We start from the raw sequence: 27,565 nt of genomic DNA, 5'->3' as shown, positions 1-27,565 counted from the left end.
GAGGCCCACTGGCTGGATCAGGTACTGAGGAGACCTCCTGGTGAAGCTGGATAGATGAGCTAGGTGGGTGTGGACCCACCCCCAAACCCCAGGGACACGTCCCGAGACCCTACTGAGCAGAAACAGGGTGGGACGGAAACTAAACAAATTGTGCCTTTAAAGTCACCTGAAATTTATGTCTCAGCAATGTTTGATTTTTGGCTTCTCTTTCCTGCAGCAGGATATTTAAAGAAAACAAATCTTTAAAAGCTTCAACTCCAAAGCAAAGAGCCCTCTGTGTGCCTACTTCTGGTCTCTGCTTTAGGAACAAACCTCCTTTACTCTTTGGTCTGAATTGTGTCCAAGGCAGTGTGAGCCTCTCGGCCAAGATGGGTGCAGCCCAAGTCTCTGCTGCAGGTTCAGAGTGAGCCTGGCCCAGCCAGACCTTGAGACCTTCCAGAGGCTTCCACTCCAGGGCACCCTGAAGCCAGGGATCCAGAGGAACTGGTGGTAGTACCAGTTGGGAGCAGAGAGGGTCACATCTCTGCCCCAAACCCAAGGCTGGCCAGCTATCCCCCTAGGGACAGATACTTGGTGGGGAAGAGAGGGAGCTGAGAAGTCACCCAAGGAAGGTGACCAGTCTTTGGGATTTAAAAAGAGGTGGCCTGGGGCGCCTGGGTGGCTCAGTTGGTTAAGCATCCAACTTCGGCTCAGGTCATGATCTCACGGTTGGTGGGCTCGAGGCCCATGTCGGGCTCTGTGCTGACAGCTCAGAGCCTGGAGCCTGCTTCAGATTCTGTGTCTCCCTCTCTCTCTTTGCCCCTCCCCTTCTCATGCTCTCTCTCTCTCTCTCTCTCTCTCTCTCTCTCTCTCTCTCTCAAAACTGAATAAATGTTAAAAAAAAATTAAAACAAAAAAGAAAAGAGGTGGCCCATTCTTGGCTTTGGCCATTTCCAAATGATCCAAATCCAGAGCTGGAAAAGAAGGCCCAAGAAGGGGAAATGGAGACAAAGACTTGAAACCAAGTATGGCCCTCCTATTGCTCCTTTCACAGCAACCCCACACCTACTCAGCTGTGGCCTGTGCAAAGAAGTGAATGTCAGTGTCTTCCCATGGTGCACTGCGTGACCCCACAGCACTGAGGAAGCTCTGCACGAGCTTTAGTGTCCCTTTCACAGATGTAGGAACAGTGGCTCTGAGATGATAGGGGCTTTCCCGGGCCACACGGCCAGAAGCAGCAGGGGTTGCTTTCCAACACAGCTCTCCTGATGCCCAGTCTGTGCCCTCTCCACACAGTCCCACCATCCTGGCCAGGAAAAGGGCAGATAGGGCAGTCTTTCCATTTCTGTCAGTGGCTGAGGAACAAACAGATTTCTAGTGAGCACTGGGCAAAGGACTTTTCCAGCACAGATGGCCAAGGGTCCTGCCCAGGGATTAGTACCCTTGCTTGGTGACCTAATGCATCGCCTGCTACCAGGGGACAGATGAGGTTCAGGTAAAGGACCCTAATCAGTCATTCAATAAGCCCTGACAAAGTCCTGTCCACTTCAGGGCTTGTCCCCAGACTAGGGGCCCTCCTTCCTGGTCACTGAGTCATGGGCTTCCAGTAGGTCAGGGTAAGAGTAGTCCCAGGGAGCCTCCAGAAAATTCTGTCCTTGCAGACAGGGAGATGGAGGCCAAGGCCTGCCCAGGGTCCCATCCACAAAAGTAACAGCAGCACCTTCCCCACAAGTCATTGTGAGGATTAAATGAGATAATGCAAAGACAACGCAAAGCACTCACCCCACAGTTAGCACTCAAAGAGATACTATTTTTGTCGTCATTGTGATTTTGCCTACCAGACCCAAGCTACTAGGCCTCCAGGAGAAGAAAGAGTGCCTCCCGGTTTACAGTCCAGGCCTCTGACCCACCTGGTTGCTCACGGTGGCGTGATGGAAAGACTCAGAAGCAGGAGTTCTGGAACCCAGTCTCGCCTGGCCTCTACTTAGGTGTGTGACCTGGGGGAGGCCCTACTGAACCTCCCCCACTAGTGCCTTGGTTTTCTTCTCACTGAGAAGGAAACGAGATATTCAGGAGGGACCCTTCCTGCTTGGGAATCTCCAATTTCAGCAGCAAAACTGCCCTGACCAGAAAGCTGTGAAAGCGTGTGCCTGGCTGGGAGGAGGAAGCCCCGTTGGAGACAGACAAAGGCACCCTGTGCAGGCCCTGCCTCTGGCCCGGCCCAGAGCTCTGTGGGTTTCCACACCCAAGCCCAGGGCCTTCCAAGAATCACAGTTAAAAGGTATTACTTGAAAGTTGCCAGACAGTTAACTTTGAGTTCCTGGAAGCTGTAGTCCAGGAACAGCTGGGGGTTGGGAATGGTGGTGAAGCGAGGCTGGGTGGGGGAGGTGAGAAGTGGGGAGCAAAGACCGAGGTGAGGGAAGGACTGGCCACAGGGAGAGGGGAGAGCAGGCAGGAGCTCCGAGCACAGCTCAAACACAGGGTTCAGATGACCACGGCTTTGACCTCCTTCAGCCTAGGACACTATCCACCCACAAAATAGAAGCAACAATGTGTTTTCTTAACAGGAAACTCTGTCACCATGCGGGAGGGCAGAGCCTTTGGGTGGTCATCCTGCTGTTCCCTTGAAGACTCTCAGGCCACCCCTCCATTCTCCTTTGGCCCAGAGACACTGACATTGGTTGCTTTTCTCTAAAACATGACCACAAAATCTCCCCTCTGAAGCAGCACCCTTCACCTCTGCAGCCTGGCCATTAGGGAACCCACAGCAAACCGGGCAGAGGCAGGCTGCTGTTGCCATGGTGACCAGCATCCTGAGGCCACAGGAGATCACCAAGTCCCGACTCCGGGCAACGCCTCTATCACACGGAGGCCATGATCACCGCCATCAATCAAGCACCTCCAGGGTGCCAGTGCTGAGCCCAGCTCTTTGCACGCCCTGCATGATGTACCCTCGGAACAGCGCTACGAGGGGCAATGGTGTATCTCCTTTCACAACAGGGGAAGCCGGCAGTCTGGCTGCAGAGCCCAGGTCTCAACCACAACAGCAGTCTGCCCTTATCCACGGTTTCAGTTACTCACACAGGGTCATCTGCGGTCTCGAATCAGACAAGCTTCCTTCTGAGATGTCGTCAAAAGGCCCACATTAGCCTAACACTGTGTCACAGTGCTGATGCCGTTGTCCTCACTACAGCTCATCTGGTAGGCATCTAATCATCTCACATCACCACCACAAGGGTGAGTACAGTCCAGCAAGAGCTTTTGAGAGAAAGACCACATTCACATAATTTTTATTATAGTGTTTTGTTATCATTGTTCCAGCTTACTTTTAGTTGTTGTTGTGAATCTTATTGTGCCTATTGTATAAATGAAACTTTATTATCGGATATATAGGGCTCAGTAGTACCCCGGTCTCGGGCATCTGCTGGGGGTCTTGGAGCATACCCCCGTGGATAAGGGGGACTACTGTAACAAACTGAAATAAAATATAACTGCTGGAGCACCTGGGTGGCTCAATCGGTCGAGCGTCCGACTTCAGCTCAGGTCATGTTCTCGATCAAAGTCCACGAGTTCGAGCCCCGCATCGGGCTCTGTGCTGACAGCTCAGAGCCTGGAGCCTGCTTTGGATTCCGTGTCCCCCTCTCTCTCTGCCCCTCCCCAACTTGCACTCTGTCTCTCTCTCTCAAAAATAAGTAAACATTAAAAAAATTAAAATATATATATATATAACTGCCTATAGAAGTACAGTGCAATGGTGAAGGCTAAAAGAGATGTGGCTGTGCCTCTTAGAAGTGTGACCCTGGGAAAGAGGTCTATTTGCTTAGTGCTGATTCCCTCATCTCTAAAACGTGACAACTTCAGAGGGTTGTGAGGATTAAAAAAGCGCATACGAACCCCTGTCCCTGGGCAGGCCCCAGCGGTGCTCAGTGAAGGTTTCGTCACCCATTACAGGGCCTGCGAAACCTTCAGCCCTGCACACTCCGCACACAGGAACTAAAGAGTAGGATGTGGGCACTGGGGGAGCATCACCTGGGTACGAGGCACTGGGCCAGGGGCCCAGGAGGGTCATTCGACCAGGGGCCTGGGCTCTGCGACACAGTAGGATTCTGGGCCCTGATCCCTCACTGCGGCAAACCTCCTCTGCCCCATCAGTCCCTACCCCACCCTCAGCCACCGGCAGTGCCCTCCTGGGTGGGGCAGACAGGGCAGGGCAGGGCTGGGCATCATTATCACTCCCAGCTCAGGGCTGGAGACAGAGTTAAGCCAGGCCTTCTTATCGGCTCCCCAAGCACTATGCTGGAAGGCACTGCCTGGCTCTGAAGCTTGGGGGCTGGAAGGCGGGGCCCTGTAGTGGCTGCCCAAGTCCTTGCTCCTCTAGAATGGTCCCCAGAGCAAGAATGGAAGAAGCAGCCTGGCAAACAGAACTCCACCTGGCTTGGATACCGTGTCATCTTAGGCAATCCCTTCCCTCTCTAATCTCCATCTGTGAAACTGGGGGTGGAGGGGCAGCTGGAGAAGATGACCCTTGAGTCCCTCGCAGCTTGAAAGAGTTGGGATCCTGTGACCACCTGTGAGGTAGCCATGCTGATTGTCCTATTTACAGACAAGGCACCTGAGGCCGAGCAGAGGGAAGAGACTCATTCCCATAGCATACTAGTCAGTGGCAGAGCTGAAGGACACCCAAGCCAGTGCTCTTCCCACACCACATGCCCTGACCTTCTAGCAGGCCCATGGAGGAAAAGTCTAGAAATGACAAAAGCACAGCTACTTCTGGGCTCCCCATCCCAGGTCCAAACCCCTCCACGAGGTTCCAGGTACGGGCTGGGGACCTCAGAAGAGCTCCAGGCCCGTGGATACCTGGCAGCCCTATGGAGTGAGAGGTCACTCCTTGGCTTCTGTCCAGGGAAGGCAAGGATGGCAGGGCTTTCTGGGTGCGGGGAGAACTGGCCCCATAACTGGACTCGGATAATACCCCTGCTCTTATCAATGGGTCAAGGGCTCCAAGGGGTATATCTGAGAATCAAGGGCAGGTTCAGCAGAAGTGGGGAGGGAGCACAGAGGCAAGGTGAGTGCAGCTCAGCTGAAGCTTTTAGTCTGGAAGGAAAGAATCTCTGAGGGTGGGTCTAAGGGTTAGGGGATGGGTGTGGGCAGAGTCACAGGAAGGGGCAAGCTAGGTCCACTTACCCTTTGAGGAGCAGAGGAACCTGATCTAAAGGGATTTCTAAAGAAATCCTAAAAACCTCAGTTTGGGATGGACGAGAGAGACCCAAAATCTATGCCCCGGAGCAGAGGAGTCACGGCTGCCTTTGAGAACCTAAGAAAAGTTATGCCCTTGCCTAATGGGGAAACCGAGGCCCAGGCTTTTGGGGAGATGACTCACACCTAGCTTAAGACTTGGAAGGCCCTGGGGCGCCTGGGTGGCTCAGTTGGTTAAGCATCCAACTTCAGCCCAGGTCATGATCTTACAGCCTATGAATTCGGGCCCCGCATCTGGCTCTGGGCTGACAGCTCAGAGCCTGAAGCCTGCTTCAGATTCTGTGTCCCTCTCTCTCTCTGTCCCTCCCCAACTCATGCTCTGTCTCTCTGTCTCTCTCAAAAATAAACATTAAAAAAATTTTTTTAAAGACTTGGAAAGCCCTGTTGGAGAGGGGGTGAGTCCCCTGTACAGCTGGGGGCAGTGACCCAGGAGGTTCAGTCCTAATGACCAGTCGCCAGGCTCTGAACCAGGCAGGGCAGCAGAGAAACAGGCCATGCGGCAGAGCAGGACTAGGCCTTCCAGACCCTGGGGCCTGGCTTTCTCAGGCCCCGGCAGAGCTGGGGCTCCAGGCAGGCACCACCTGGGTACTCAGCCAGTTCCCTGAAGATCCAGGCCTTGGCTCAGGATTCCTGGGCTCTCTTCTTCTCTGGCCCAGGCTCAGAGGACTCCCATCTGGGAGCAGGCCTGCAACTCTCCTCACTGCTGGGCAGCCAGGGCTGAGCTGTGCCCTCTGAAACCACCCAGACAGGTGATGAACACATACACTACATACACCCCTGGGGTTGGGGGCTCAAAAGGCCTCATGCTCTCTTCCCCTCCCCAGGCACCCCTGGACTGCAGGCTTCCCAGACAGATACGACTGCTTCACCTTTATTTGTAAATGCTGGCCCTAAGACTTTTAAATGTGGCCACCGAAGCCATTTACAACAAGGCCAAAACTAGGCTGCCTTTCTGTATGCCAGTGAGTACCCTGCACCCCTCCCAGAACCCAAGGTTAACTCTGAGTTAAGCAGGGGTGAGAGCTGAGAAAAGGCTTGAACACCGAGAGCGCTTGGCATGGGGAGTCCCTGAGACCAGGGCAAAGGGGGCAAGAAAGAGCTGTAGTCCTTGGGGTTGAGCAAGACTGTTCAGGGGCCCAGAGAGCCAGAGGCAGAGCCAGAGCCAGGGGTAAAGCTGAGGCTGGACAGGGAAGGGCCCAAAGCCGCCATGGACATTCCAGGGAGGAGGAAGAAGGAAGGGCAGCAGTGAGAGGCACTCAGCATATAGAGAACTGAAGTTACGTCCTGCATTGTGGGTCACCCACCTCTCCAGGCTGGGCTGGCACCCCCAAAGGATGAACTCCTGCCACCCCCACAATACACATACAGGCACACAAACCTCCATGGGACCCTGAGGTGTTCACCTGGTCCTCTGCTGACATGCCTTCCTCTCACCTTCACCACATCCTGAGCTTGCCTGGCAATGAGGGTGGCAGGAAGCAGCATGGTTAGTGCCCATCATCACCTCCTAATGTAGCAGTTCTGAACCTTCAGGGTGGCAGGAGCACATGGGGCACTTGACAAAAATTCAGATTCAGATTCCTGCCCTCCCTTCTCAAGATTCTGAATCAGTGGTCTGAGGACCCAGGTAATTCTGAGAGGGTGGTCCTTGGAGAAATGCTGGGTGGTCTGCTAGGTGTTCGGTGGAGAAAACAACCGTAAATATAACTGCTGCATTCATCGTGTGCCTACTGTGCACCTGACGTTTGGCATGAACCACCTTATTTTGTCCTTTGACACCCTTCCGGGAAAGGTGCCATCATTTCTATTCCCAAGGTCACACACTGCCCACTAGAGAAATCACAATTTGAGGTAGTTCCCTCTCTCCCCACCCCCTTCCCGTCCCCCAGGGGCCTGCAGACTCACAGGGTCTGGGACCCACCCCAGGGACAGGACCAGAACCAGCATGTGACTCCCCAACAGGAAGGAGTGACAAAGGTGACACCAGTTAGTAAGAAAGATGTAGAATTGTACCGTAATGGAGAATACCCCCACCCCTCCACTTCCCAGGGATGAGGCAGCAAAAGGGCTCAGTCCCAGCCTGAAGGCTGCCAAGTCACCAGGGAGGCTCCAGTGTGGCAAGGCTGGACCTGGCTGGCTTGGCCAATTCCCAGGCGGCGGGCGCCCCCTGCAGCCAGACAGGGGAGTGGCAGGCAGAGGCCTGGAAGTTCCCAGGGCTGACCTCCCTGGGACGGCTAGGTTTTCTCTGGCATCGTCTCCGGGCCTCACTGTGGTCCTTATGGTTGCCCCATTTTAAGGATGAGAGAAGTGTTGAGTGTCTTGCCCAAAATCGCAGAGCCAGCCAATATGGGGCCCTGGCTCCTCCCTCCCGGAGTCTTTGTCCCAGCCCCCCAGAGCCCCCCTCACCTCCAAGCTCCCTCGCCCGTAGGACAGACAGGACCTTTGTAGGAGGCAGGCAGTGGGTATTTAATAGGCTTTGGTGGAGGATCTCGACACTCCCACCAGGGAAGTGGGCAAGGGTGGGGCACAGACAGGCCTCCACACAGGGCTCAGGAGATGAGGTTCAGATGCAGGGGCTCCTGGCATCGCCGGGTGTGAGGGGGCAAGAGGTGGGCAGAGCCTTGTCTGGGGCACTCCTGCAGCAGGGAAAAAAACACTGGGCCTGCATGGAGCTAAACACAGAGTGGAGGGATGGGGGCTCTCCCCAAGCCCCTGCCCCACAGCTCATGACCCTCCAGTTAGGGAGCAAGAAACTATCCAAGCCACCAGCCCCACAGGCAGAGCAAAGGGAGTGGGCTGGTCCCACAGAATGTCACTGCAGGGGCCCTGGGGGAGGAGGAGGCTGTGGATTACACACCGCCACTTCATTCCTAATGGTCCACTTCCAGGCATTTCATATGTTGGGCTTCAGAGTAAAAGTTGCCTTTAAATAAAGGGCTCCAATCTCAGAATTATGAACTACTGGCCTAGTCTCAGTCACTAATAGCTGAGGAAACAGACACCCAGAAAGGGTAAGTGGCCTCAGGCCAACCAGCAAGTGGTCTTTTCTCTTTATGTCTCCAGGGACCCCTGGTGTATTCTGAGGACTGTGACTTTACTTCCAGCACTCCTCAGGTCTATGATCCCCCTCCCTCAAGCTCTGAGTGCTCCAGTCTCAGGGCCAGCCAAACATGGGGTGAGGGGGTTCCCCCCAACACTTGTAATATCCACAGAATCCCTCTCCCAACACACACAAGTACACACTCTCTCTCTCTCTCTCTTTCTCTTCTTACCTCCTGGAGGGCTAGAGCCTCTCCCTGAGGGAACCTTCCCTGGTTTGTGGAGACTCAGAGGTTGGGGCTGGGGGCCAGAGCCAGGCTCTGGGAGGGCTGGGGGACTGAGCACCGAGGGGCACACTGGGAAGTGCAGGTTCTGCATGGGCACCCAGTCAGACCCCGCCACTCTCTGCAGCCAGACAGCTTCAGCCATGTACCTGGGGAGCAATAAGCCAGATGGAAGGGGTCATGGGCCTCTTGGCCTGCTCCCCCTCAGCTTGGGGAGCACACAGCCCAAGGCTTGGCCCTGCAGAGAGCTGCGGCCAGTCTCATTCAGGCTATAGTGCCCCTCTACCACATTTCTTAGGGTAAGAATCCACAAAGGCAAGGAAGTGAGGGTTCCAGAGGCTCTCACAATGCCCTGAAGGAAACCCCAAAAGAAGAACAGTGAGTATAAAGGCCTGGGAGCTGGGCTAAGAGGTCAGGGGCGATGACCCGGCTTTATCCCAACTCCCCCTCCCCCCCACCACACCCCATCACTGGGTCCTCTGATCTGCAAACTCACTTGGGTCCCAGCGGTGCACAAATTGTTAAATACCAGTTGCTGGCACAGCCGTGGTCGAAGGGGTTGTATCCCCGCAGGTATTGGCACTGGAGGGAGGTGAGGGCCAAAAGAGGAACTCAGGTTCAGCAGGACCGGGCAGCCTACCCTCTGATGGTCCTCCCTGAACCATCAGCTCAACACAGGCCCATGGCAAGACTCCAAGGGCAGAGAAGCAGGGCCAGTGAGCCAAGGCCTCCCCGACTCACCTCCGAGTAGCTCTCTCCAGGCAACCCCTGGCCCTGCCCCCACCTCTCCTGCCTTCTCAGGGATCCTCCCCCATCACCCGTACTCTCTTTTGCAGTATCCTCTCCTTCTCTGTTTCCTTTGGCCACACCACATCCTCCTGCTACCTCCTTCTAGATACACTTTCAGATCTTTTTGTGTCTAAACTGGTCCAAATACAGTTCCACACCCCTCCCCCAATTTCCCTACCTTCCCAGTTCTCATTTTTTCCAAACTTGTGCTTTCACTGAATTTCACTATCTAGAAGGCCAATGCATGGGGCCCAACCATATTTCCCTAACAAAATAACTTGGCCCTGGAAATCTGGACTGAAGTTCCTGAGCACCCATGCAGTGAAGGTCAAGCCCAAAGGTGAAGTCCTCCCGTGAATAGTCTTAACCAAGTTCTTCCCCTCCCCTCCCTCTACCCATCAGCCCCGCCCTCCTCCCCCTCCCCAGCACGAGCAGATTCTCACCCTGACGTCAAGAGCCTTAGCTACAAAATGTCTGTAATGATCAAAAGTGGCCCAAGGGCACCTCTGCCCACCATGGGGAGCTCCCCTGTGTCCCATGCCCCTATCACAAAGATTTTGACCTTCAACACTATTCTCCATCACAAGGTGTCAGGACTCCATGCAGGGCAGCTGACACCTAGGGGAGAAAAAGTCGAGCCGGCTCCACAATGTCCCATTGTTGACAAAAAGTGACATCGACCATCAAGACACTTTGAGTTCTAATGTTTAAAGCATTAAGGGAAACTGCCATTCTATTTGAAATTTTAATTAAATGATTAGAAGAGTTTGATTATATTTACAATTAGAATTTTAAATTTAGAGAAATAAATTTTGATTGATTAGATGTATATGAAGTATACAAAAACAACTGCCCAACACTTAAAGGCATGAAAATTGTCTGATGAACTCATTAGAACTCACTAGTAAAAGACAACACCTTCCTCTCCCCACATGAGAGCTTCTCGGATGTGAATGGAATCCAACAGCTCCAATTCCGTGTCTCAAATGCTCCCACACTCCACAGGACAAAAATCAAAGCGGGCATCTTCTCTTCCCAGCTCCTCCTTCCCAGGCTCTCTGCTGCCTCTGCTCTCTGCCCTTCTTCCCCAGGGATCAGGGCATCAGGCATTTTTCTCTCTCTTTCTCTCCCTCCTTCTCTCCCAAGGCATTATCAATTCCTTTGTGTAAAGACTCACTCATTCGCTCGGAAATATCTGGGGGCCTCAACAATGTCCTAGGCACAGCACTGGGGGCTGAGGACACAACCACCACCACCAAAGCCTGCCTTAACTTTCAGGCAGCTGGGGAGTGGGCAGGGCAGTGCACAGAAGAGCAGGCAGCCGGGGCCAAGACTCCAAGGTGCAGGGAGAGGAGCAGCAGCCCTGGAAAGCAGACAGTGGGGCCCTGAGTGGCCACGGCAGGGGCATTCAGCTTCCCTGATACTGTGTGCAGCCTAGAAAGATTAAGTCTTAGGGCTGCCTACTGGCCCCTTGGAGAGCACAGCGCCAACGTGACAGTGAGGAGAGGCCGGGCTGGAAGCTGGCTGAGGAAGGCAAAGAATGATACCGGCGAGCATAGCCAGCTCGTTCAAGAAATATGGCCCTGCTGGAGGGGAGAAGGCAACAGGTGGAGAAGAGGCTTGTGTTGTTAGGAGTGTTCTCTTTGTTCCTAAGATGGGAGAGACGCGAACACGTGTAAATGATGATGGGAAGGAACGGTAATAAGAGCAACAACAATATATAGGGCTTCTACTCATACTGGCTGCTGCTCTCCGTGTCTTACACGTATTAAGCCGTGCGGCCCGTTTCACAGATGGGGAAACCAAAGCACCAGGTAGCTAAGTAACAAATCCAGTATCTCCCTGCTGATATGAAGCTGCGGTTGGAATTTATGTAGACTGGCTCCAGCGCCCTTGGTATCAACCACTGGGGCAAGTGGCCCCAAAAGACGTGGTTCGGGGATGGAGGTAGGAAGGGAATGAAGTTGAAGTGTGTAAAGAATGCCTGAAATGGGGCTCGTCTGGGTGGCTCAGTTGGTTAAGTGTCCAACCTCTGCTCAGGTCATGATCTCATGGTTTGTGGGTTCGAGACTCACATCGGGCTCTGTGCTGACAGCTCGGAGCCTGGAGCCTGCTCTGGATTCTGTGTCTCCCTCTATCTCTGACCTTCCCCCACTCACGCTCTGTCTCCATCTCTAATAAATAAACATTAAAAAAGAAAAAAAAAGAATGCCTGAAACAGGTTCTGCAGGTGAGGGGACAGAGCCCTGAAAGAATGAGTCACACTCATCACAGAGTGCAGCAAATCACAGAGTGCAAACCCCATTTAGATTTCTGAAGACTGGGGGCGCCTGGGTGGCGCAGTCGGTTAAGCGTCCGACTTCAGCCAGGTCACGATCTCGCGGTCTGTGAGTTCGAGCCCCGCGTCAGGCTCTGGGCTGATGGCTCAGAGCCTGGAGCCTGTTTCCGATTCTGTGTCTCCTTCTCTCTCTGCCCCTCCCCCGTTCATGCTCTGTCTCTCTCTGTCCCAAAAATAAATAAACGTTGGAAAAAAAAAAAAAAAAAGATTTCTGAAGACTGGAGATCACAGACTGGGAGACCCCCATTCTGAGCAGTGGAGCAAGGGCAGGCCAAGGGCCTGACGTGGGGCCAGAAGAACCATGGGATGTGGGAAGGGGAGTGCTGCCCAAGGGAGGCTGAAATGATGGACTGAGGCTGGAGACAGAAGACACGCAGACCACAGAAGGTAATGAGAAAGGGATAATGGGTACTGAGCAAGAGGAGTCACCGGTGGGCTGGAGTGGTTGAGTAGTGACTGTAAGGACAGCCAAGTGGTGGGCAAATAGGGTTCCTCTGTCCTGTCAGTTGTCTCAGTATCTCCAGCTCTCCCTCATCAATGTAGGCAACTACAATCTTCCTAAAACAACCTTCAGTTGGGGTGCCTGGCTGGCTCAGTCTGGGTAGAGCATGTGGCTCAGCTCTTAATCTCAGGGTATTGAGTGCAAGCCCCACATTGGTCATAGAGCTGACTTAAAAATAATAATAACAACAATCTTTAGCCAAGTCATTGTCCTGCTAAAGGAATCCCATGGCAAGGATGTTCACTTTTATCACTTCTACTCAACATTGCACTGGAGATCCAAGACGGTCAGTACAGTAAGAAAAGAAAAAGAAATAAAGCCATACATGTTAGGAAGGAAGAAATGAAACTGTCCTTATTCACAGATGACATGATTTTCTATGTAGAATCAACAACAAAAAAAAACTATTAGAATAAGTGAGTCTAGCAAAATTGCAAGATTCAAGACCGATAAACAAAAAATCCATTGTATTTCCTTATAATAATAATCAAACAGAAATGAAATTTAAAAACACATTTATGGGGAGTCTGGGTGGCTGAGTCAGTTGAACATCTGACTCTTGATTTCAGCTCAGGTTATGATCCCAGGGTTGTGGGATTGAGCCCTGCATCAGGATCCATGCTGAGCAGGGAGCCTCCTTAAGACTCTATCTGTCTGTCTGTCTCTCTCTCTCTTTCTCTCCCCCTCTGCCACTCTCTCCCTCTTTAAAAATAAAAAAATAAAGGAAGCAAAAATAATATAAAAAAGGGAGGGGGACAAAACACAAGAGACTGTTAAATATAGAGAACAAACAGAGGGCTACTGGAGGGGTTGTGGGAGGGGGATGGGCTAAATGGGTAAGGGGCATTAAGGAATCTGCTCCTGAAATTATTGTTGCACTATATGCCAACTAACTTGGACGTAAATTCAAAAATAAATTATTTAATTAATTTAAAAAATATTTAAAAATTAAAAAATAAAATAAAATAAATAAAAGTAGCACATATACAATAACACGAAAAGCAAAATACTTAGAAAAGATCAGGGAGCCTGGGTGGCTCAGTCAGTTAAGTGGCTGACTTCAGCTCAGGTCATGATCTCACAGTCATGAGTTCAAGCCCCGCGTCGGGCTCTGTGCTGACAGCTCAGAGCCTGGAGCCTGCTTTGGATTCTATGTCTCCCTCTCTCTCTGTCCCTCCCTGCTTGCCTTCTGTCTCTCTCTCAAAAATAAACAGACATTGTAAAAAATACTTAGAAAAGATCTAACACAATGTATGCAAGATCTATATACTGAAAACTACAAAACACTAACGAAAGAAATTGAAGAAGTACATGGAAAGAGGTTTGTGGCTTCAAAAGCTCAATATTGGTAAAACGTCAATTTTCTAAATTGACCTATAGGTTCAATGTAATCCACATAAAAATCTCAGCAAACGTTTTTGTGGAAATTAAGCTGATTCTAAAAGTTATGTGGAAAATCAAAGGAACTAGGATAACCAACAAAACTCCCCAAAAGAACAAAGTTGGAGAACTTACATTGTGCAATTTCAAGACGTAATGTAAACCTACTAATCCAGACAGTGTGGTATTGGCAAAAGAACAGAGTCCAGAAATACACCCACAACTACATAGTTAACTGATTCTTGACACATGTGCAAAGGTAACTCAATGCAAGAGGACAGTCTTTTCTTTTTTTTTTTTTAATTTTTTTTTTAACATTTATTTATTTTTGAGACAGAGAGAGACAGAGCATGAATGGGGGAGGGTCAGAGAGAGAGGGAGACACAGAATCTGAAACAGGCTCCAGGCTCTGAGCAGTCAGCACAGAGCCCGACGCGGGGCTCGAACTCTCATACCGCGAGATCGTGACCTGAGCCGAAGTCGGACGCTCAACCGACTGAGCCACCCAGGCGCCCCGAGGACAGTCTTTTCAACAAATGGTGCTGGAACAGCCCATTTGCAAAAATAATACATCTTGACCCTACCTTGCATCATATACAAAATTTAATGCAAAATGAGTCATAGTCCTAAACATAAAATCCAAAACTTATAAAACTTCCAGAAGAAAATATAAGAAAATCTTTGTGACCTTGAGTTAGGCAAAATTTTCTTAATTACAACACCAAAAACACGGTCTATAAAAGGGAAAAACCAATAGTGTATTTCAGCAGAATTTAAAACTTCTGATCTTTGGAAGGCACTGTTAAAAAAAAATTGAGATGACATACAGACTGGGAGAAAATATTTGCCAAACACATATCTGAATCCAGAGTACATAAAGAAGTCTTAGGACTCAATAATTTTACAAAGAAAAAAATGGGGGGGGGGGGGGGCGCCTGGGTGGCTCAGTCGGTGAAGCATCGGACTTCCAACTCAGGTCATGATCTCACTGTTCGTGGGTTCAAGCCCTGCGTCGGGCTCTGTGCTGATAGCTCAGAGCCTGCAGCCTGTTACAGATTCTGTGTCTCCTTTGCTCTCTGCCCCTCCCCCACTTGCACTCTGTGCGTCTCTCTCTCTCTCTCTGTCTCAAAAATAAATAAACATTAAAAAAAATTAAAAACGAAAAAACTGACAATACCAAATGTTAGTGAAGATGTAGAGCAACTGAAATTCTCACACATTGACTGTGGAAATGCACAGTGGGAACGCAGCCATTTGGGGAAACAATTTGACGGCCTCATAAAGTTAAATGTACAGTTACCATATGACCCAGCAATACCACGCCTAAGCATTTACCCAAAAAGAAATGAAAATGTATGTTCACGTGCCTGTACACCAATGTTTATAATCGCCGAAAACCGGAAACAACCCGAATACGCTTCCATCAGCAAATGGATAAACATGTGGGGGTATATCCACATGTTGCAATACTGCGTGGCAATAAAAAGGAAGAAACTACTGATATGGGCAGCAACATAGATACATTTCAAATGCAGTATGCTAAGTGGAAGAAGCCAGACTCAAAAGGCTATGATTCCATTTATATGAGCCACTGGAAGAGGGAAAACTATAGGGATAGAAAGCAGAACAGTGGCTGCGAGAGGCTGTGGACAGGGAAACTGGCTACAGAAGGCCGTGAGGGAGTTTTCTGTGGGGTGATGGAGCTGTTGTAAATCTTGATTATGGTGGTGGTTACAGGACAGGACTGCACGTCAAAACTCATATAACTGTGCACCGAAACAAGGTGAAGTCTAACGTTAAAAAAAAAAAAAAAAATCCTATCGTGGCTGCCAGGTTTCCACTGGATTAAGACCAAATTCTCTACCTGACTTTCTGAGCCCTTTCATTCCGGCCAATCCCGAGCAGTCCACTTGATTTCCCACGCCATCTTCTGCTCCAATTACCACCGTTTCCTCACCGTCCTACCCACATTCGACAGACTGGCAGGCTTCCCTGCCTTTCTGCAGGCTGAGCCCCTCACATTTGCTCTCTCCATTTTCTGACGGTCCCAAACCACTAAGCGGCACGCCCCACGCCACACAGCGGTCCTCCCAGAACTCAAGTTCCTCTCTGAGTCTGCACTACTCAAAGTGGGAGAGGCCCTTTCTCGCAGCGTTCACAGGCGTCTGGCGGGTGTTATTCTGATTTCAGTTACCCTATCAACACAAGCGCAGGATGAAGCCTTACTCATCTCTCCGCCCAACGCTCAAAATTAAGCACACATGGCCTAGCACACAGTAGGCCCTCGATGCAGTGCACCCAGGAAGGAGAGTGACCACCGAGCTCTAGGAGCAGGTGGATATGAGATGCGTCTAGGTCCAGAAGGGCTAATGGCCCTTCTGGAGGCATTCGAGGCAGGTCAGGCCGTCAGGCACCAGGGCGGTGCACAAAGCGGAAAGGGCAGAGGTCCCGGAGGCGCAAGGTGACCACCCACAGCCCGGTATCCCCGCGTCCCGCTCGGCCTCGCGTACCTTACCCTCGCAGGAGCGCTGGGCCGCGCTCACCGACATGGCCTGGATCAGCAGCAGCAGGAAGAGTGGCACCAGGAAGCCGGCGGCGGGTACGGTCACCAGGATGCTGCGCACCAGCTAAGGAGCAGAGCCTCCGGACCTTCCTCCCTGGCCCCGCCCCTCGTCCGACTCCGCCCCAACATCCCCGCCCCCAACCGGGACCTTCCATCCGCTCCCCGCGCTCCGCCCGGTACACCTCACTCCACTACCCTCCTCAGGCCCCGTGCCACCTTTAGCATTCCCCATCATGACCCTGGTAGATTCTCAAGTCTTCCCTGTCCCTTCTAGCCCCGTCCATCTCCCTGGCCCTGCCCACCCCCACCTAGTCCATGGGGGTTCTCCCCGTACACCATTGGGGGGGGGGGAGGACCACCCCGCCTCCCCCCTCCCCCCCCTCCCGCTAATCCTGCCCCTCATCCCCACCCCGCTCTCTCCCCAGTGCTCCCTACGTGCGTCCCACGGCGGATACGCCATGGCCTTGTCCATGGAGAAGGGCAGGTGGGTTGTGCGCACCAGGAAGATCAGGCAGGTCACCAGCAGGGCACCCGAGTAGAGGCACAAGGACAGGACGAGCAGCATGAAGAAGCGGAAGTTGCGGTGACCTATGCAGTTATTAACCCATTTGCAGTGGTGGTCAAAGTCCTGGGCAAGAGGGAGGGGGCAGGCTTGGAGCACCCCTAATCAGAGGTTTTACCCCCTTTCCCAAAGGCCGCCTACCCTTGGCCCCTCAAACTGGCTCCCATCCCTAGGGAGAAACCCAGCCACAAAGTCCTTAATGCTGGCATTTCTATGGCTAGAGCACTGTTAAGTCTCCATGGCTCACAAGGTCATATATCAAGAGGCCTTTAGAGACAAGGCCTTCCTGGTCTTCTGTGGGACACATCCTGGTTTAACTTTGGGCAGGACACAGAATATTTCTGGGACTCTGTTTTCTCATCTATTGAATAAGGATAATAATACCCTTGCTCAGGCGGCCTCCCGGGATTGTAAGGACCAGATAAGACAGCACATTTGTAAACCTGTGTAGCCTGTGCACATGAGACAGCTCAGCACTCGGACCCCAGGAGACCCTCTGACCTGGACATGCAAAGAAGACAGGCGAAGCTTCCCTGGCCAGGCCTACAGCCAGCCTGAGGGCCTTGGGCACCTAGTGTCAGCAAGCCTGGGGGAAGACAACGAGTGTCTTTCTCCCCCTGGCCTGACCAGGTCCAGCATAGGTGTGGATGCCTCTGCGTGTCAGCACCTGCACAGGCAAGGGCCAACCTCCCAGGACAGGTGACAGGTAGTGTGACCTGCATGAGTGACCAAGAGTGGCTGGGAGTTACTGCCACCCTTGGCCTTTAGCGATCCCGGAAGTGGTTTCACACCTGCCACAGGAGCTGGTGTGGGTGGGCCTCCTGGGCAGGGGCAGGTGGGCAGTCAAGAAGGGCACTCACTTCCACACAGACGTTGCACCAGGGACAGTGGTAGGTCCGGGGCGGGCGGTGGAAGCAGCACTTTTGGCACCATTGCAGACGGAAGGCCCTCTGGTTCACCCATACCACATGCACCATCATGGGGCCCTGTTCATTGGAGCCTGTCACAGGAAGAGGATTGGGCAGCAGTAAGAGGGCCTTCCATCAGTCTGCTGCTCCGGGGGTAGGGAGGCCAGCTCCCTATCATTACTGGGCTCCAGGAAGTGTGGGGAAGAGATGGGCAGGGGCATCCCTAGTCCCCACTGAGCAATCTGCCCAAGCACAGAGAGACTGGTATTCAAAGGGAAGGTAAGTTTCCAGCCAGAAGTGTTCTGTGAGGACTCAGCCCTTTGAAACTGTGACTGATGCTTTAAGGAGTTTGTGCAGTGGGAAGGACGAAGGGAGAACTGAGTGGTTTCAAAGGGCTGGCTTCTCCCCCCACCCAAAGCAACTGGAAAACTCCAGAAATCTGGTTTTCCACATCTCCGTGGCTTAGACGATGAAGTGCCAGAGGCAGGGCCTAGGAAAATGAGGATGTGCATTGAAAGGGTCCTGAGGCCCGAGGAGGGGAGATGGAAGGAGCCCTTCAGGAGAGGTTACATCCTTCTCCCAGGGACCAATGCCTCACCTTGATGCAAGATGCCTGGGTCTGAGAAATTGAGTGAAACGAGACTGAAGAAGGTGAGGACACAGAGGAGGCCTGTGACAAGAGGAAAAGCCCACTCCCCATTCTGGGCCAGCCACCTGCAACTGAGACCAGAGCGGGGCTCAGCCCTGATCTGGGGTGGGGGTGGGGAGGTGAAGTTCTCTCTGAACCCGGTCCACTTGGTCAGAACCCAAGTGGTTCTGAACCCCTTGAAGCCTGCTCTAAATATCCAGGCTGGTGACAGATACATAGAGACTCCACCAAATGTCACCCAGTGTTACAGGCCACCTGCAGCTCCCAGAGGCACCAAGCACTAAATACCCGTGCCTTTGCACCTTCGATTCCCTCTGCCTAGAGTATCCTCCCTTCTCTCGCCCCTCTTCCACACTTCCCCTTCCTCTGCACTGTCATTATCTATCTTCCTTTCTGTCTCTGTAGGAAACCTGTGGCTTGTGTGGGAGGGAGACTCACGGGAACGCAAAGAAAAGGCCACTGAAAACTACCAGCAGCACCACATTGAAGGCAGCAAACAGGCTTGGGAGGATCCAGGGAAGCGGGGCCTGAGGCAGGGGATGGTGCTCCTTCATGAGGGGCATGGCGTCCTTCAAGACTGGCATGGCTGGACCTCCTGCACCCCCAGGGGAGATCAGAGTCACCAGGCTCCCTCGCCCCAGCTGGCTCCAGGAGCCCCATGGCCACAGCAGCCTCGGAAGCCACAGCCCAGGGTGGACGGAAAGAAGCTCCAATGTGACATCACAGAGGTTGAGGAGAATGGAGGCTAGGGGCTCTTCAGCAGAACTGTCTGCAGTCAGTGACCAGAACTTCCAACAGCAACCCCCTCCCCAACCCCCCCCCCCCCCCCCCCCCCCCCGCTCCACACACACACACACTTGTGCCAGGGACTGAGCGGTCCTGCCCTATGAGGTTGGCTTTGAGACTACATGAGATTAGAGAGACACATGGGGAGAAGGTGGGCGATTCTAGTCGTCTTTTCAGGCTCAGTGCTAACTGAAGCAAACAGTGCTTGTGGTTCACTCTATTTTTTTCCCCTCTTTTATTATTACAAAATTCCACTTTGGGGAGTGGAGGGGCAGCTAGATAATTTTCTTTTTTTTTTTTTAAATTTTTTTTTTAACGTTTATTTATTTTTGAGACAGAGAGAGACAGAGCATGAGCGGGGGAGGGGCAGAGAGAGAGGGAGACACAGAATCGGAAACAGGCTCCAGGCTCTGAGCAGTCAGCACAGAGCCTGACGCGGGGCTCGAACTCACGGACCGAGAGATCGTGACCCGGGCCGAAGTCGGACGCTTAACCGACTGAGCCACCCAGGCGCCCCAGCTAGATAATTTTCTAACTTCCCTCATTTCCAGGGCTGGCTTCATGACACAAGTCTGGTCAATGAGACAAAGGGGATGTCTGCTGAGGATTCTCAGAAAAGATTTGCCTTGTCCTCTTCTTCTGGTCTTGAACCTAGATGTGCTGGCTGAAGGTACCACCTTGGACCCATTAGGCAGTATGTCAACAGGTTACAAAGAATGACATTGTTGAGTCACTGCCCCAGACTTAAACTGCCTGCCTCTGAGCTGCTTATTATATGAGAAGATAGCTGCATTTTCTGTTACATGCGGCTGACATTGGTCATTTGTTTTGGCCATTAAGCATCTGAACCCCTCTTTTTTTGGAGGATTCCCTGCACTGTACCTTATCACGAAGGGCAAAGACTGGTCCCCATACCAGTTGGAGCTAAAACTGCCAGATAATCGCATTCAAAGCCTCTCCTGCAGCTCGCGCATAGCCCTGTGACCCAGCCACCACCAATTAGCCTCAGAACTGCTACCACCAACCGAGTGGGAGTCTTCTGAGATACAGCAGCTGCACACATTTTCAGGGCTCCCGCGTGTAGAAGTGTGATGGCCATTTTGAATGTCACCTTAATTTCAACAGTGATTCGGCTGTTCTTCAACATGGATAAAATATGTAATTCTAAGAGCCCTATTTTGGTTTTTTTGTTTTTTTCTTAATGTTTATTTTGAGAGAGAGAAAGAGCGAGTGCACTGGTGTGCTAGACAGAGAGAGTGGGGGAGGGGCAGAGAGAGAGAGAATCCCAAGCAGGCTGCATGCTCAGCACGGACACTTAACCATTTAACCGGCTGAGCCACTCAGGTGCCTCTTGATGTTGCTATTTTCTGAAGCTGGGGCCCAAATTCAGAAGAATAAAATTGGCTTTGTGTCTTTTTGACTGGTAGGTGACACCAAAGACCTGCTCTGCCCCCTCATGACCTGTGACATGGCACTACCACGCATAGAAGGACGTTAACGCACAGATATAATTAACACGCTCCGTATTTTCTTATGTGCTCAACAATATTGTAAGAGCTGCCCTATTTATTGGGCCCACATTGTGGGGTAAGCTGATAAATAAAAAAGAGGATTAAATCTAATACCCGTATAGGTATGAGGTTATCAATATGAATAAAATTTTTCAGTACTTTGGATACTCTTGCAGAGTGGGTAAAAGTACATTTGAATTCCAGGGCAAAGCCCAACACAGACTGTCAACAAATTGGCTTCTAAGAATATTTTATTCCTTAGTTTAAAACACGTATGTCAATTGGCAGCAATTTTGGCACACACCTTAGGTAACAGATTCGTCAGTGTTTTTCACTGTCCATTAATTCATTTTTCCTCCTCAGGTTAATTACCAGTCAAGTCTTCATGGAATAATTATGGGGACCCATCACTTATATACCTCACCCCAGTAGAGATTCCATTCTCCTCCATTCTGATAACGTTAGCTCCTGGAACAAGTTAATGTGCCTTGTCGTCAACATATGGTTTCTCTGCTCCTTTCCTTTTTGTGTGAAGCTGCAGACCAGAGATGGGGTCTTCTGGAAGAAACATCGAAGGACATAAAGGGATACAGGGAATAGACACACGATTACAGACTTCCGTAGAATAAGCTGATGTGACCACGGAGCAGACACCTCACTGTCGGTCAATCCCTGGATTCCATCCTCCAAAAACCTCCTTCTCCCCCAGTGCTGTTCATCCCAGTCATCAGGACCATCATTCACCCTATTGTTCAGATCAAACCCGGGGAGTCGCCTGACTCCTGTCCTTATCTCATCCAATCCACCAGCTCTGCCATCAAAATAAAATCTCTCAAGTCCAAGCCATCACCCTCTCTTGCCTGGATATTCCGATAACCTTCTAACTGCCCCGTGCCTCCTCTGTCCTTGGCCTTTAATGGACTCTGTTCCAAATAGCAGCCAGTGCTCCTTTTAGAACTTAGCTCATGGCCTCTGGTTGGAACCTTCCAACTGCTTCATAGGTCGCTCAGAGTAAAATCCAAAGTCCTTACCGTGGCCTTCAAGGCCCTCCCTGACCTGGCTCCTCTAACTTTCTGTCCTCATTTCCTAACACTCAGCCCCTTGCTCACTCCACATCAGCCAGGCACACTAGCCTCCTTGCTGTTCCTCAAACACACCCGGCATTCTCCAGTCCTGGGTCCTCTGCACTTGCTCTCCCGTTTCCCTGGAATTCTTTGCCACAAACGTGGTAAGTGAAGATCTTGCTTCCTCTGTTCTTTTGCTCAAGTGGTGACTCTGCCTGCATCTCCGGCTGTTTCCTCAGTGTACACTCCTCACAGGTGCACTTTGGGTCAACAAATATGAATATTTAAAACACCCTTGGGATAATTTGCAAGATACTTGCCAGAAGGTTTGTGCATGTTCACACTGCTGTGATAATACTAACACTATAATCAAATATCAACATAAAATAATTTCTCAACTTTTATAGATGACAAATGTTACCTTGATCATTTCATTTATATCTCCTTAAGCTGCTTATGAAGTTAAGTATTCTTATGCACCCAGAGGTCATCTTATTGTAGTCGTCTTGTGAATTGCCCTTTTCCGTCTTTTGCTTTATCTCAGTGTAGAAATGTTGGGCTATTTTTCTCTTTTTTCATGGGTGATAAATGTACATAACATAAAATTGATCATTTTAGCCACTTTCTAGTGTCCAGTTAAGTACATTCACAATGTCGTACAGCCTTCACCATCACCCATTTCAGGCCTCTTCCATCATCCCGAACAGAAACTCCGTACCCACTACGCAGTGACTCCTCAATCGCCCCTGCCCCATCCGGTAACCACTGCTCTGCTTTCTGTCTCTGTATTTGACTATTGTTGGTCCCTCATATAAGTGGAATCACACAACACCTGTCCTCTTATGTCTGGCTTTTTCCACTCAGCATCGTGTCCTCAAGGTTCATCATTGGCCTTTAGCCGTCCTGAAAGTTGGTATGTTGCAGCAGGTGTCAGAATTCCCTTCCTTTTCCAGGCTGAATAATATTTCATTGTATGTATTTGCCACATTTGGTTTGTCTTGTTCACCTGTTGATGGCATTTAGGTTGTTTCCACCTCTGAGCTGTTGTGAATAACGCTGCTATGAACGTGGGAGTGCAAATATCTCTTCAAGTCCCTGTTTCCCATCCTTTTGAGTACATACCCAGAAGCAGAATTTCTGGATCATATGTAGTCTTATGTTTCATATTTTGAGGGGCTGTCAGAGGATTTTCCACAGCAGCTGTACCATTTTACATTCTCACCAACAATGCACAAGGCTCCAATTTCTCCACGTCCTTGCTAACATTTTTTTCATCTAAAAAAATTTGTATTTTTTGCAAATATATTCCCAGTTTGTTGTTTGCCTTTTAATTTTGTGTGTAATGTTTCACATAAAGTTTTTGTGTTTCTCTCTCTCTCTTTTTTTAGGTAGGCTTCATGCCTAGCGTGGAGCCCAATGCAGGGCTTGAACTCACGACCCTGAGATCAAGACCTGAGCTGAGATCAAGAGTCTGACTGAGCCACCCACGTACCCCTTGTGTTGTTTTTATGTAATCAAATCTATTTATCATTTCCTTAGCATTATTTTACCTTACTTTTTCCCTCTCCTGGCTGATGAATATTTAGCTGTATTTCTTGTGTTCTTTTCCATTTAATTCTTTAATCTGAAACTAATGTAAGGATAAAATAGAAGGCAAAGGCCTGAAGTGTATTTTTCTCATATCATTATAATCGATTATTCCAGCAGTAGTTTTGAGTAAGCTTTCTTTTCTCTCTTACATCAGATTCTAAATTTTTCATATATGCTATGATCTGTGGGCAGCACGGGGAGGTGCCTTCCAGACACCCTCAGGAATGAAGAACTTATCCCCCAGCTGCTAGAAGACAGACTCAGCTTTGGGGAGTGCCTCCCCTAGAGAAAGTGACCTCACCCAAGGTTCCGCCTCCTTCCATAGCAGTTTGCATCCAAGGAGTGAGCAATATACAGTATAAAGGCCCACACACTTTTCTCAGTGCACAACTACTCTCAGTGCACAACCATTCTGAAGGGCCATCCAGCCCCTGTGTGACCTATAGCTTGGCTAAGGATATGGTTGGGCTCTTAGCACAGGCTGACTTCTCCTCTGCTCCGTCCTGTTTCCTTTCCTTTGTTTTTACAGGCATTGATCCTAAAATTATTCTCTAATGAACATCGTGCACGCTCATCTCTAAAGTCCATTTGCAAATTTTTTGTTTTATCTATTTATTGAATTTAGCACCATATATTTTGATGTTTGTAGTTTTAGAATCCAGGGTTTGGGGGTGTTTTTTTTGCATTTTTTAAAATTTATTTATTTTGAGAGAGAGAGTTTGAACAGGGGAGGGACAGAGAAGGAGGGAGAGAGAGAATCCCAAGTAGGTGCCCAGCATGGAGCCTGACGCAGGGCTCAAGTTCAGGAACCCTGAGATCATGACCTGAGCTGAAACCAAGAGTCAGTCGCTTAACCAACTGAGTCACCCAGGCGCCCCTGCTTCTTGCATACTTAGTTGTCATTATCTGAATCCCTAAATTTATGATGCTATGCAGTAAACAAAAAATAAACGCAAAAATATTAAATGATGAATAGGAAATGAGGCCTCACTCGAACATCACCTTTCATTAAAACTAGCATCTTCTGGGGTGCCTGCGTGGCTCAGTTGGTTAAGCGTCCAGCTCTTGACTTCAGCTCAGGTTGTGATCTCACAGTTCATGGATTCTAACCCCATGTCGGGCTCTATACTGGCAGTGCAGAGCCTGCTTGGGATTCTCTCTCTCCCTTTCTCTCTGCCCCTTCCTTTGCTTTGTCTCTCTCTCTCAAAATAAACAAATAAACTTAAAAAACTAGCATCTTCCTTTTCCATTTCAACTGTAATGCAAAACAATGCAAGTACAATGACAATTTACTACCAAGTAACACTTAAAGTCTTGCAAAAAAAAAAAGCAGAATTTTATACTGATATAAGTGATATTGGAACATCATTTAAATCACCCAAAAGGTCATCAATCAATAAGGAGCTAGTCTAAAATAGCTAAAAGTTCAGAAAGGGAAAATCAACAAGGTTGACAGCCTAGTAGGCTCTTCAAAAAAAGAATGGCTGATAGCTTCACTAGTAAATTCTATATGACATTAAAAAATGAACACCAATCCTCCTCAAACTCTTCCAAGAAACAGAAGAGAAAGGAACACCTTCCTACCTCATTCTGTGATGTCAATATTACCATGACACCAAAGCCAGCTGAAGACATCACAAAAAATCCCCTACGGACTAATATCCTTTATCAATATGGATGCAAAGATCTTTGGTGAAATACTAGCAAACTGAATCCAGAAGCATATTAAAAGATTATACACCATGACCAAGTGGGATTTATTCCAGGAACCCAAGAGCGGTCCAACACACCACATTAACAGAATGAAGGAAAAAATATATATGGTCATCTTAATGAAGAAAAGGCATCTGGCAAAATCCAATACGATTCCATGATTAAAACACTCCACAGCCTAGGAATAGAAAGGATGTTTCTCAAATAAAGGGCATTTATGAAAAACCCACAGCTAACATTATACTTAATGATGAAAGACTGAAAGCTTTCCTTATAAGATCAGGAACAAGACAGGGATGCTTGTTTTTGCCACTTTTATTTAACATTGTACTGGAATTTGTAGTTAGAGCAACTAGGGAAGGAAGGAAGGTATGGAGGGAGAGAGGGAGGGAAAGAAGAAAGAAAGAAAGAAAGAAAGAAAGGGCATCTGCACTGCAAATCTCCAAAATCTCTATTTGCAAACACAATTTTGTATATAGGAAACCTTAAAGAACACACACACACACACACACACACGCACACACATACACAATATCAGAGCTAATAAATGAGTTCAGGAAAGTAGCAGCATTATTCATAGCCAAAAAATGGAAATAACCCAAATGCCCATTCACTGATGAATGGGTAAACGAAATAAGGTATGTCCACCCAATGGAATATTATTCAACCATAAGAAGGAGCAGAGCACTGGTACCTGCTGCAACATGGATGAACCTTGAAAACATGTCCCATGAAAAACATCAGGCACAAAACACCAAATTGTATGATTATATCTTTTATTTTTAGAGAGACAGAGCATGAGTGGGAGAAAGGGGCAGAGAGAAGAGAGAGAGAGAGAGAGAGAGAGAGAGAGAGTCTCAAGCAGGCTCCATGCTCAGTGTCCGACATGGGGTTCGATCCCACCACCCTGGAATTATGACTCGAGCCAAAATCAAGAGTCAGACGCTCAACCAACTGAGCCACCCAGGAGCCCCCATATGATTCTATTTAGTAGAATCATTTGCCAGAATTGCCTATTTGCCAGAATAGGCAAATCCATAGAGAGAGGAAGTAGATTAGTGGTTGCCAGGGGATGGGAAGAAGGAAGAATTGGGAAGTAGGAGGTTTCTTTTTGGGCTGATGGAAATTTTCTGCAATTAGAGTAATGGTGATAGTTGCACAACATTATAAATACACTAAAAAACCACTGAATTAGGGGCACCTGGGTGGCTCAGTTGGTTAAGCATCTGACTTCAGCTCAGGTCATGATCTCGTGTTCATGAGTTCAAGCCTCAAGTCAGGCTCTGTGCTGACAGCTCAGAGCCTGCAGCCTGCTTCAGATTCTGTGTTTCCGTCTCTCTGCCCCTCCCCTGCTCACACTCTGTCTCTCTCTTTCTCTCAAAAATAAATAAATGTTAAAAATTCTTTTAAAAAAACACTGAATTTTATACTTTATAATGACTAAACTGGTGAATTTTGTGTTATGTGAATTTTACTTCAACAAGAAATTTTTTTTAAAAAGAGACAATGGCCTTTAAATATCAAATGATTGAGGACCCCTGAGGAAAACTGATGACATTTATGGGGTTTTTATACTATGATTTTTCAAAAATGATCCTTACACCAAGAGAACCAACATTGAAGTGATAGGTGTGTCCCATCATGCAATCATGCAATTTTGTGAGACTATTTAAGCAAAAAAAAAAAAAAAAAAAAAAAAAAAAAAAAGAAGAAGAAGAATGAGTCATTCTTCTTTGGGTCTAAAATTCAGGGTGTGACAGCCAGCGGTCCAAAATTAGCAAGGGAAGAATGTGACTGGTAGGTCCAGCTCTCCTCTTGCCATACCTTAGCTAGGGGTGGGCTGGCCTTGAGTCAGGGCGTCATTGCCCTGGACTATCCGTGGGTCACACTGGATAGAAGACAGCCACCTAGGGATTCTGGGTGGGGCAGAAGTACCCGCTCAGAGCGAAAGCCCTCCCTCTCACCAACACCCTGCCATTCCTCCCTCCCTCATCATCAGACCTAAGAATTAACCAGTCTCCCCTGAGCCTCCCAGTCCCTGCTGCTTAGCTGCATAAACGGCGGTGTCAGTCTTGGCTGCCATCCCTTCCTGACTCCCTCTGGTTCTTCGTCCCCCTCCCCCTGCCTCCCCCTCCCACCATTCTGTCCTGAAGGAATTTCAGAGAACATCTTCAACGCCCTGCTATCTGCTCTAAGGAAGTCTAAAGTTCAGGGCTTTGGGCAATTAAGCTCAAGGCCTCTCACCAGGCTAGAGAGGAATGACCCAGGGAGCATTCCTGTGGCAACTGCTGAGGAAGCTGAGTCAGCCCTGTCTCTTGGCTTTGTCAGGGTGGAACCAAGGCAAGTGACCCTCTCCAGGTCAATGCCTTTGTTTTCCTTGCTGTGCCCTTGCCTCCACCTCAGAAGGCAACCGAGTCCCCGAGACTACACTGTCCTGTCCCAAGAGTTGTACTTTAGGAGGAGAGCGAAAGAGGGAGAGAACTGCGCTTGACCCTTGGGGGATATTTTTAGGTGTGTGGGGACAGGAGTGGGTGTCCTCTTCACACCACATAACTGACTGCTTCCTCTGATTGTATCTCCTCCCCATCCCGGAATCAACTCTCTTGACCCTCTCATGGGCCCTTTTCTTACCTGAACCTCAACGGAGCTCCT

The 27,565-nt window shown here is 49.6% G+C and overlaps 1 protein-coding gene and 1 long non-coding RNA gene across 3 annotated transcripts; one reads left to right on the top strand and one right to left on the bottom strand.

The window, feature by feature from the left end:
- Positions 1-7,680: 7,680 nt before the first annotated feature.
- On the bottom strand, positions 7,681-18,919 carry ZDHHC19 (zinc finger DHHC-type palmitoyltransferase 19). 2 transcript variants are annotated; one of them, XM_047874169.1, is made up of 8 exons: positions 18,688-18,919; positions 18,199-18,320; positions 17,553-17,692; positions 16,586-16,758; positions 16,078-16,183; positions 9,055-9,140; positions 8,508-8,707; positions 7,681-7,907 (listed from the first exon to the last, which is right to left on the bottom strand). In XM_047874169.1, exons 1-8 carry the CDS (start codon positions 18,831-18,833, stop codon positions 7,702-7,704), a joined length of 1,179 nt encoding a protein of 392 aa, XP_047730125.1. In that variant the 5' UTR covers positions 18,834-18,919; the 3' UTR covers positions 7,681-7,701. The 2 variants fall into 2 exon arrangements, with proteins under 2 accessions (XP_047730125.1, XP_047730126.1); XM_047874170.1 differs by having other exon boundaries at positions 18,199-18,314.
- A 178-nt stretch (positions 18,920-19,097) lies between these two features.
- LOC125174605 (uncharacterized) lies at positions 19,098-20,560 on the top strand. The gene is made up of 3 exons (XR_007155472.1): positions 19,098-19,186; positions 19,587-19,705; positions 20,463-20,560. It is a non-coding gene; the product is annotated as an uncharacterized LOC125174605 (long non-coding RNA).
- Positions 20,561-27,565: the final 7,005 nt, after the last annotated feature.

The sequence above is a fragment of the Prionailurus viverrinus genome, chromosome C2 (genome assembly GCF_022837055.1).
Source record: "Prionailurus viverrinus isolate Anna chromosome C2, UM_Priviv_1.0, whole genome shotgun sequence".
NCBI classification, from domain to species: domain Eukaryota; kingdom Metazoa; phylum Chordata; class Mammalia; order Carnivora; family Felidae; genus Prionailurus; species Prionailurus viverrinus.
This window is presented reverse-complemented; position numbering and strand designations above follow the sequence as displayed.

Coding starts and splice junctions, on each gene's coding strand:
- ZDHHC19 (XM_047874169.1), bottom strand. CDS start 18,833: ATGCCAGTCTTGAAGGACGCCATGCCCCTCATGAAGGAGCACCATCCC. Junction 18,321..18,687: donor GGCCTTTTCTTTGCGTTCCC/GTGAGTCTCCCT, acceptor CTCTGGTCTCAG/TTGCAGGTGGCTGGCCCAGA. Junction 7,908..8,507: donor AGGCTCTAGCCCTCCAGGAG/GTAAGAAGAGAA, acceptor CTCTGTGTTTAG/CTCCATGCAGGCCCAGTGTT.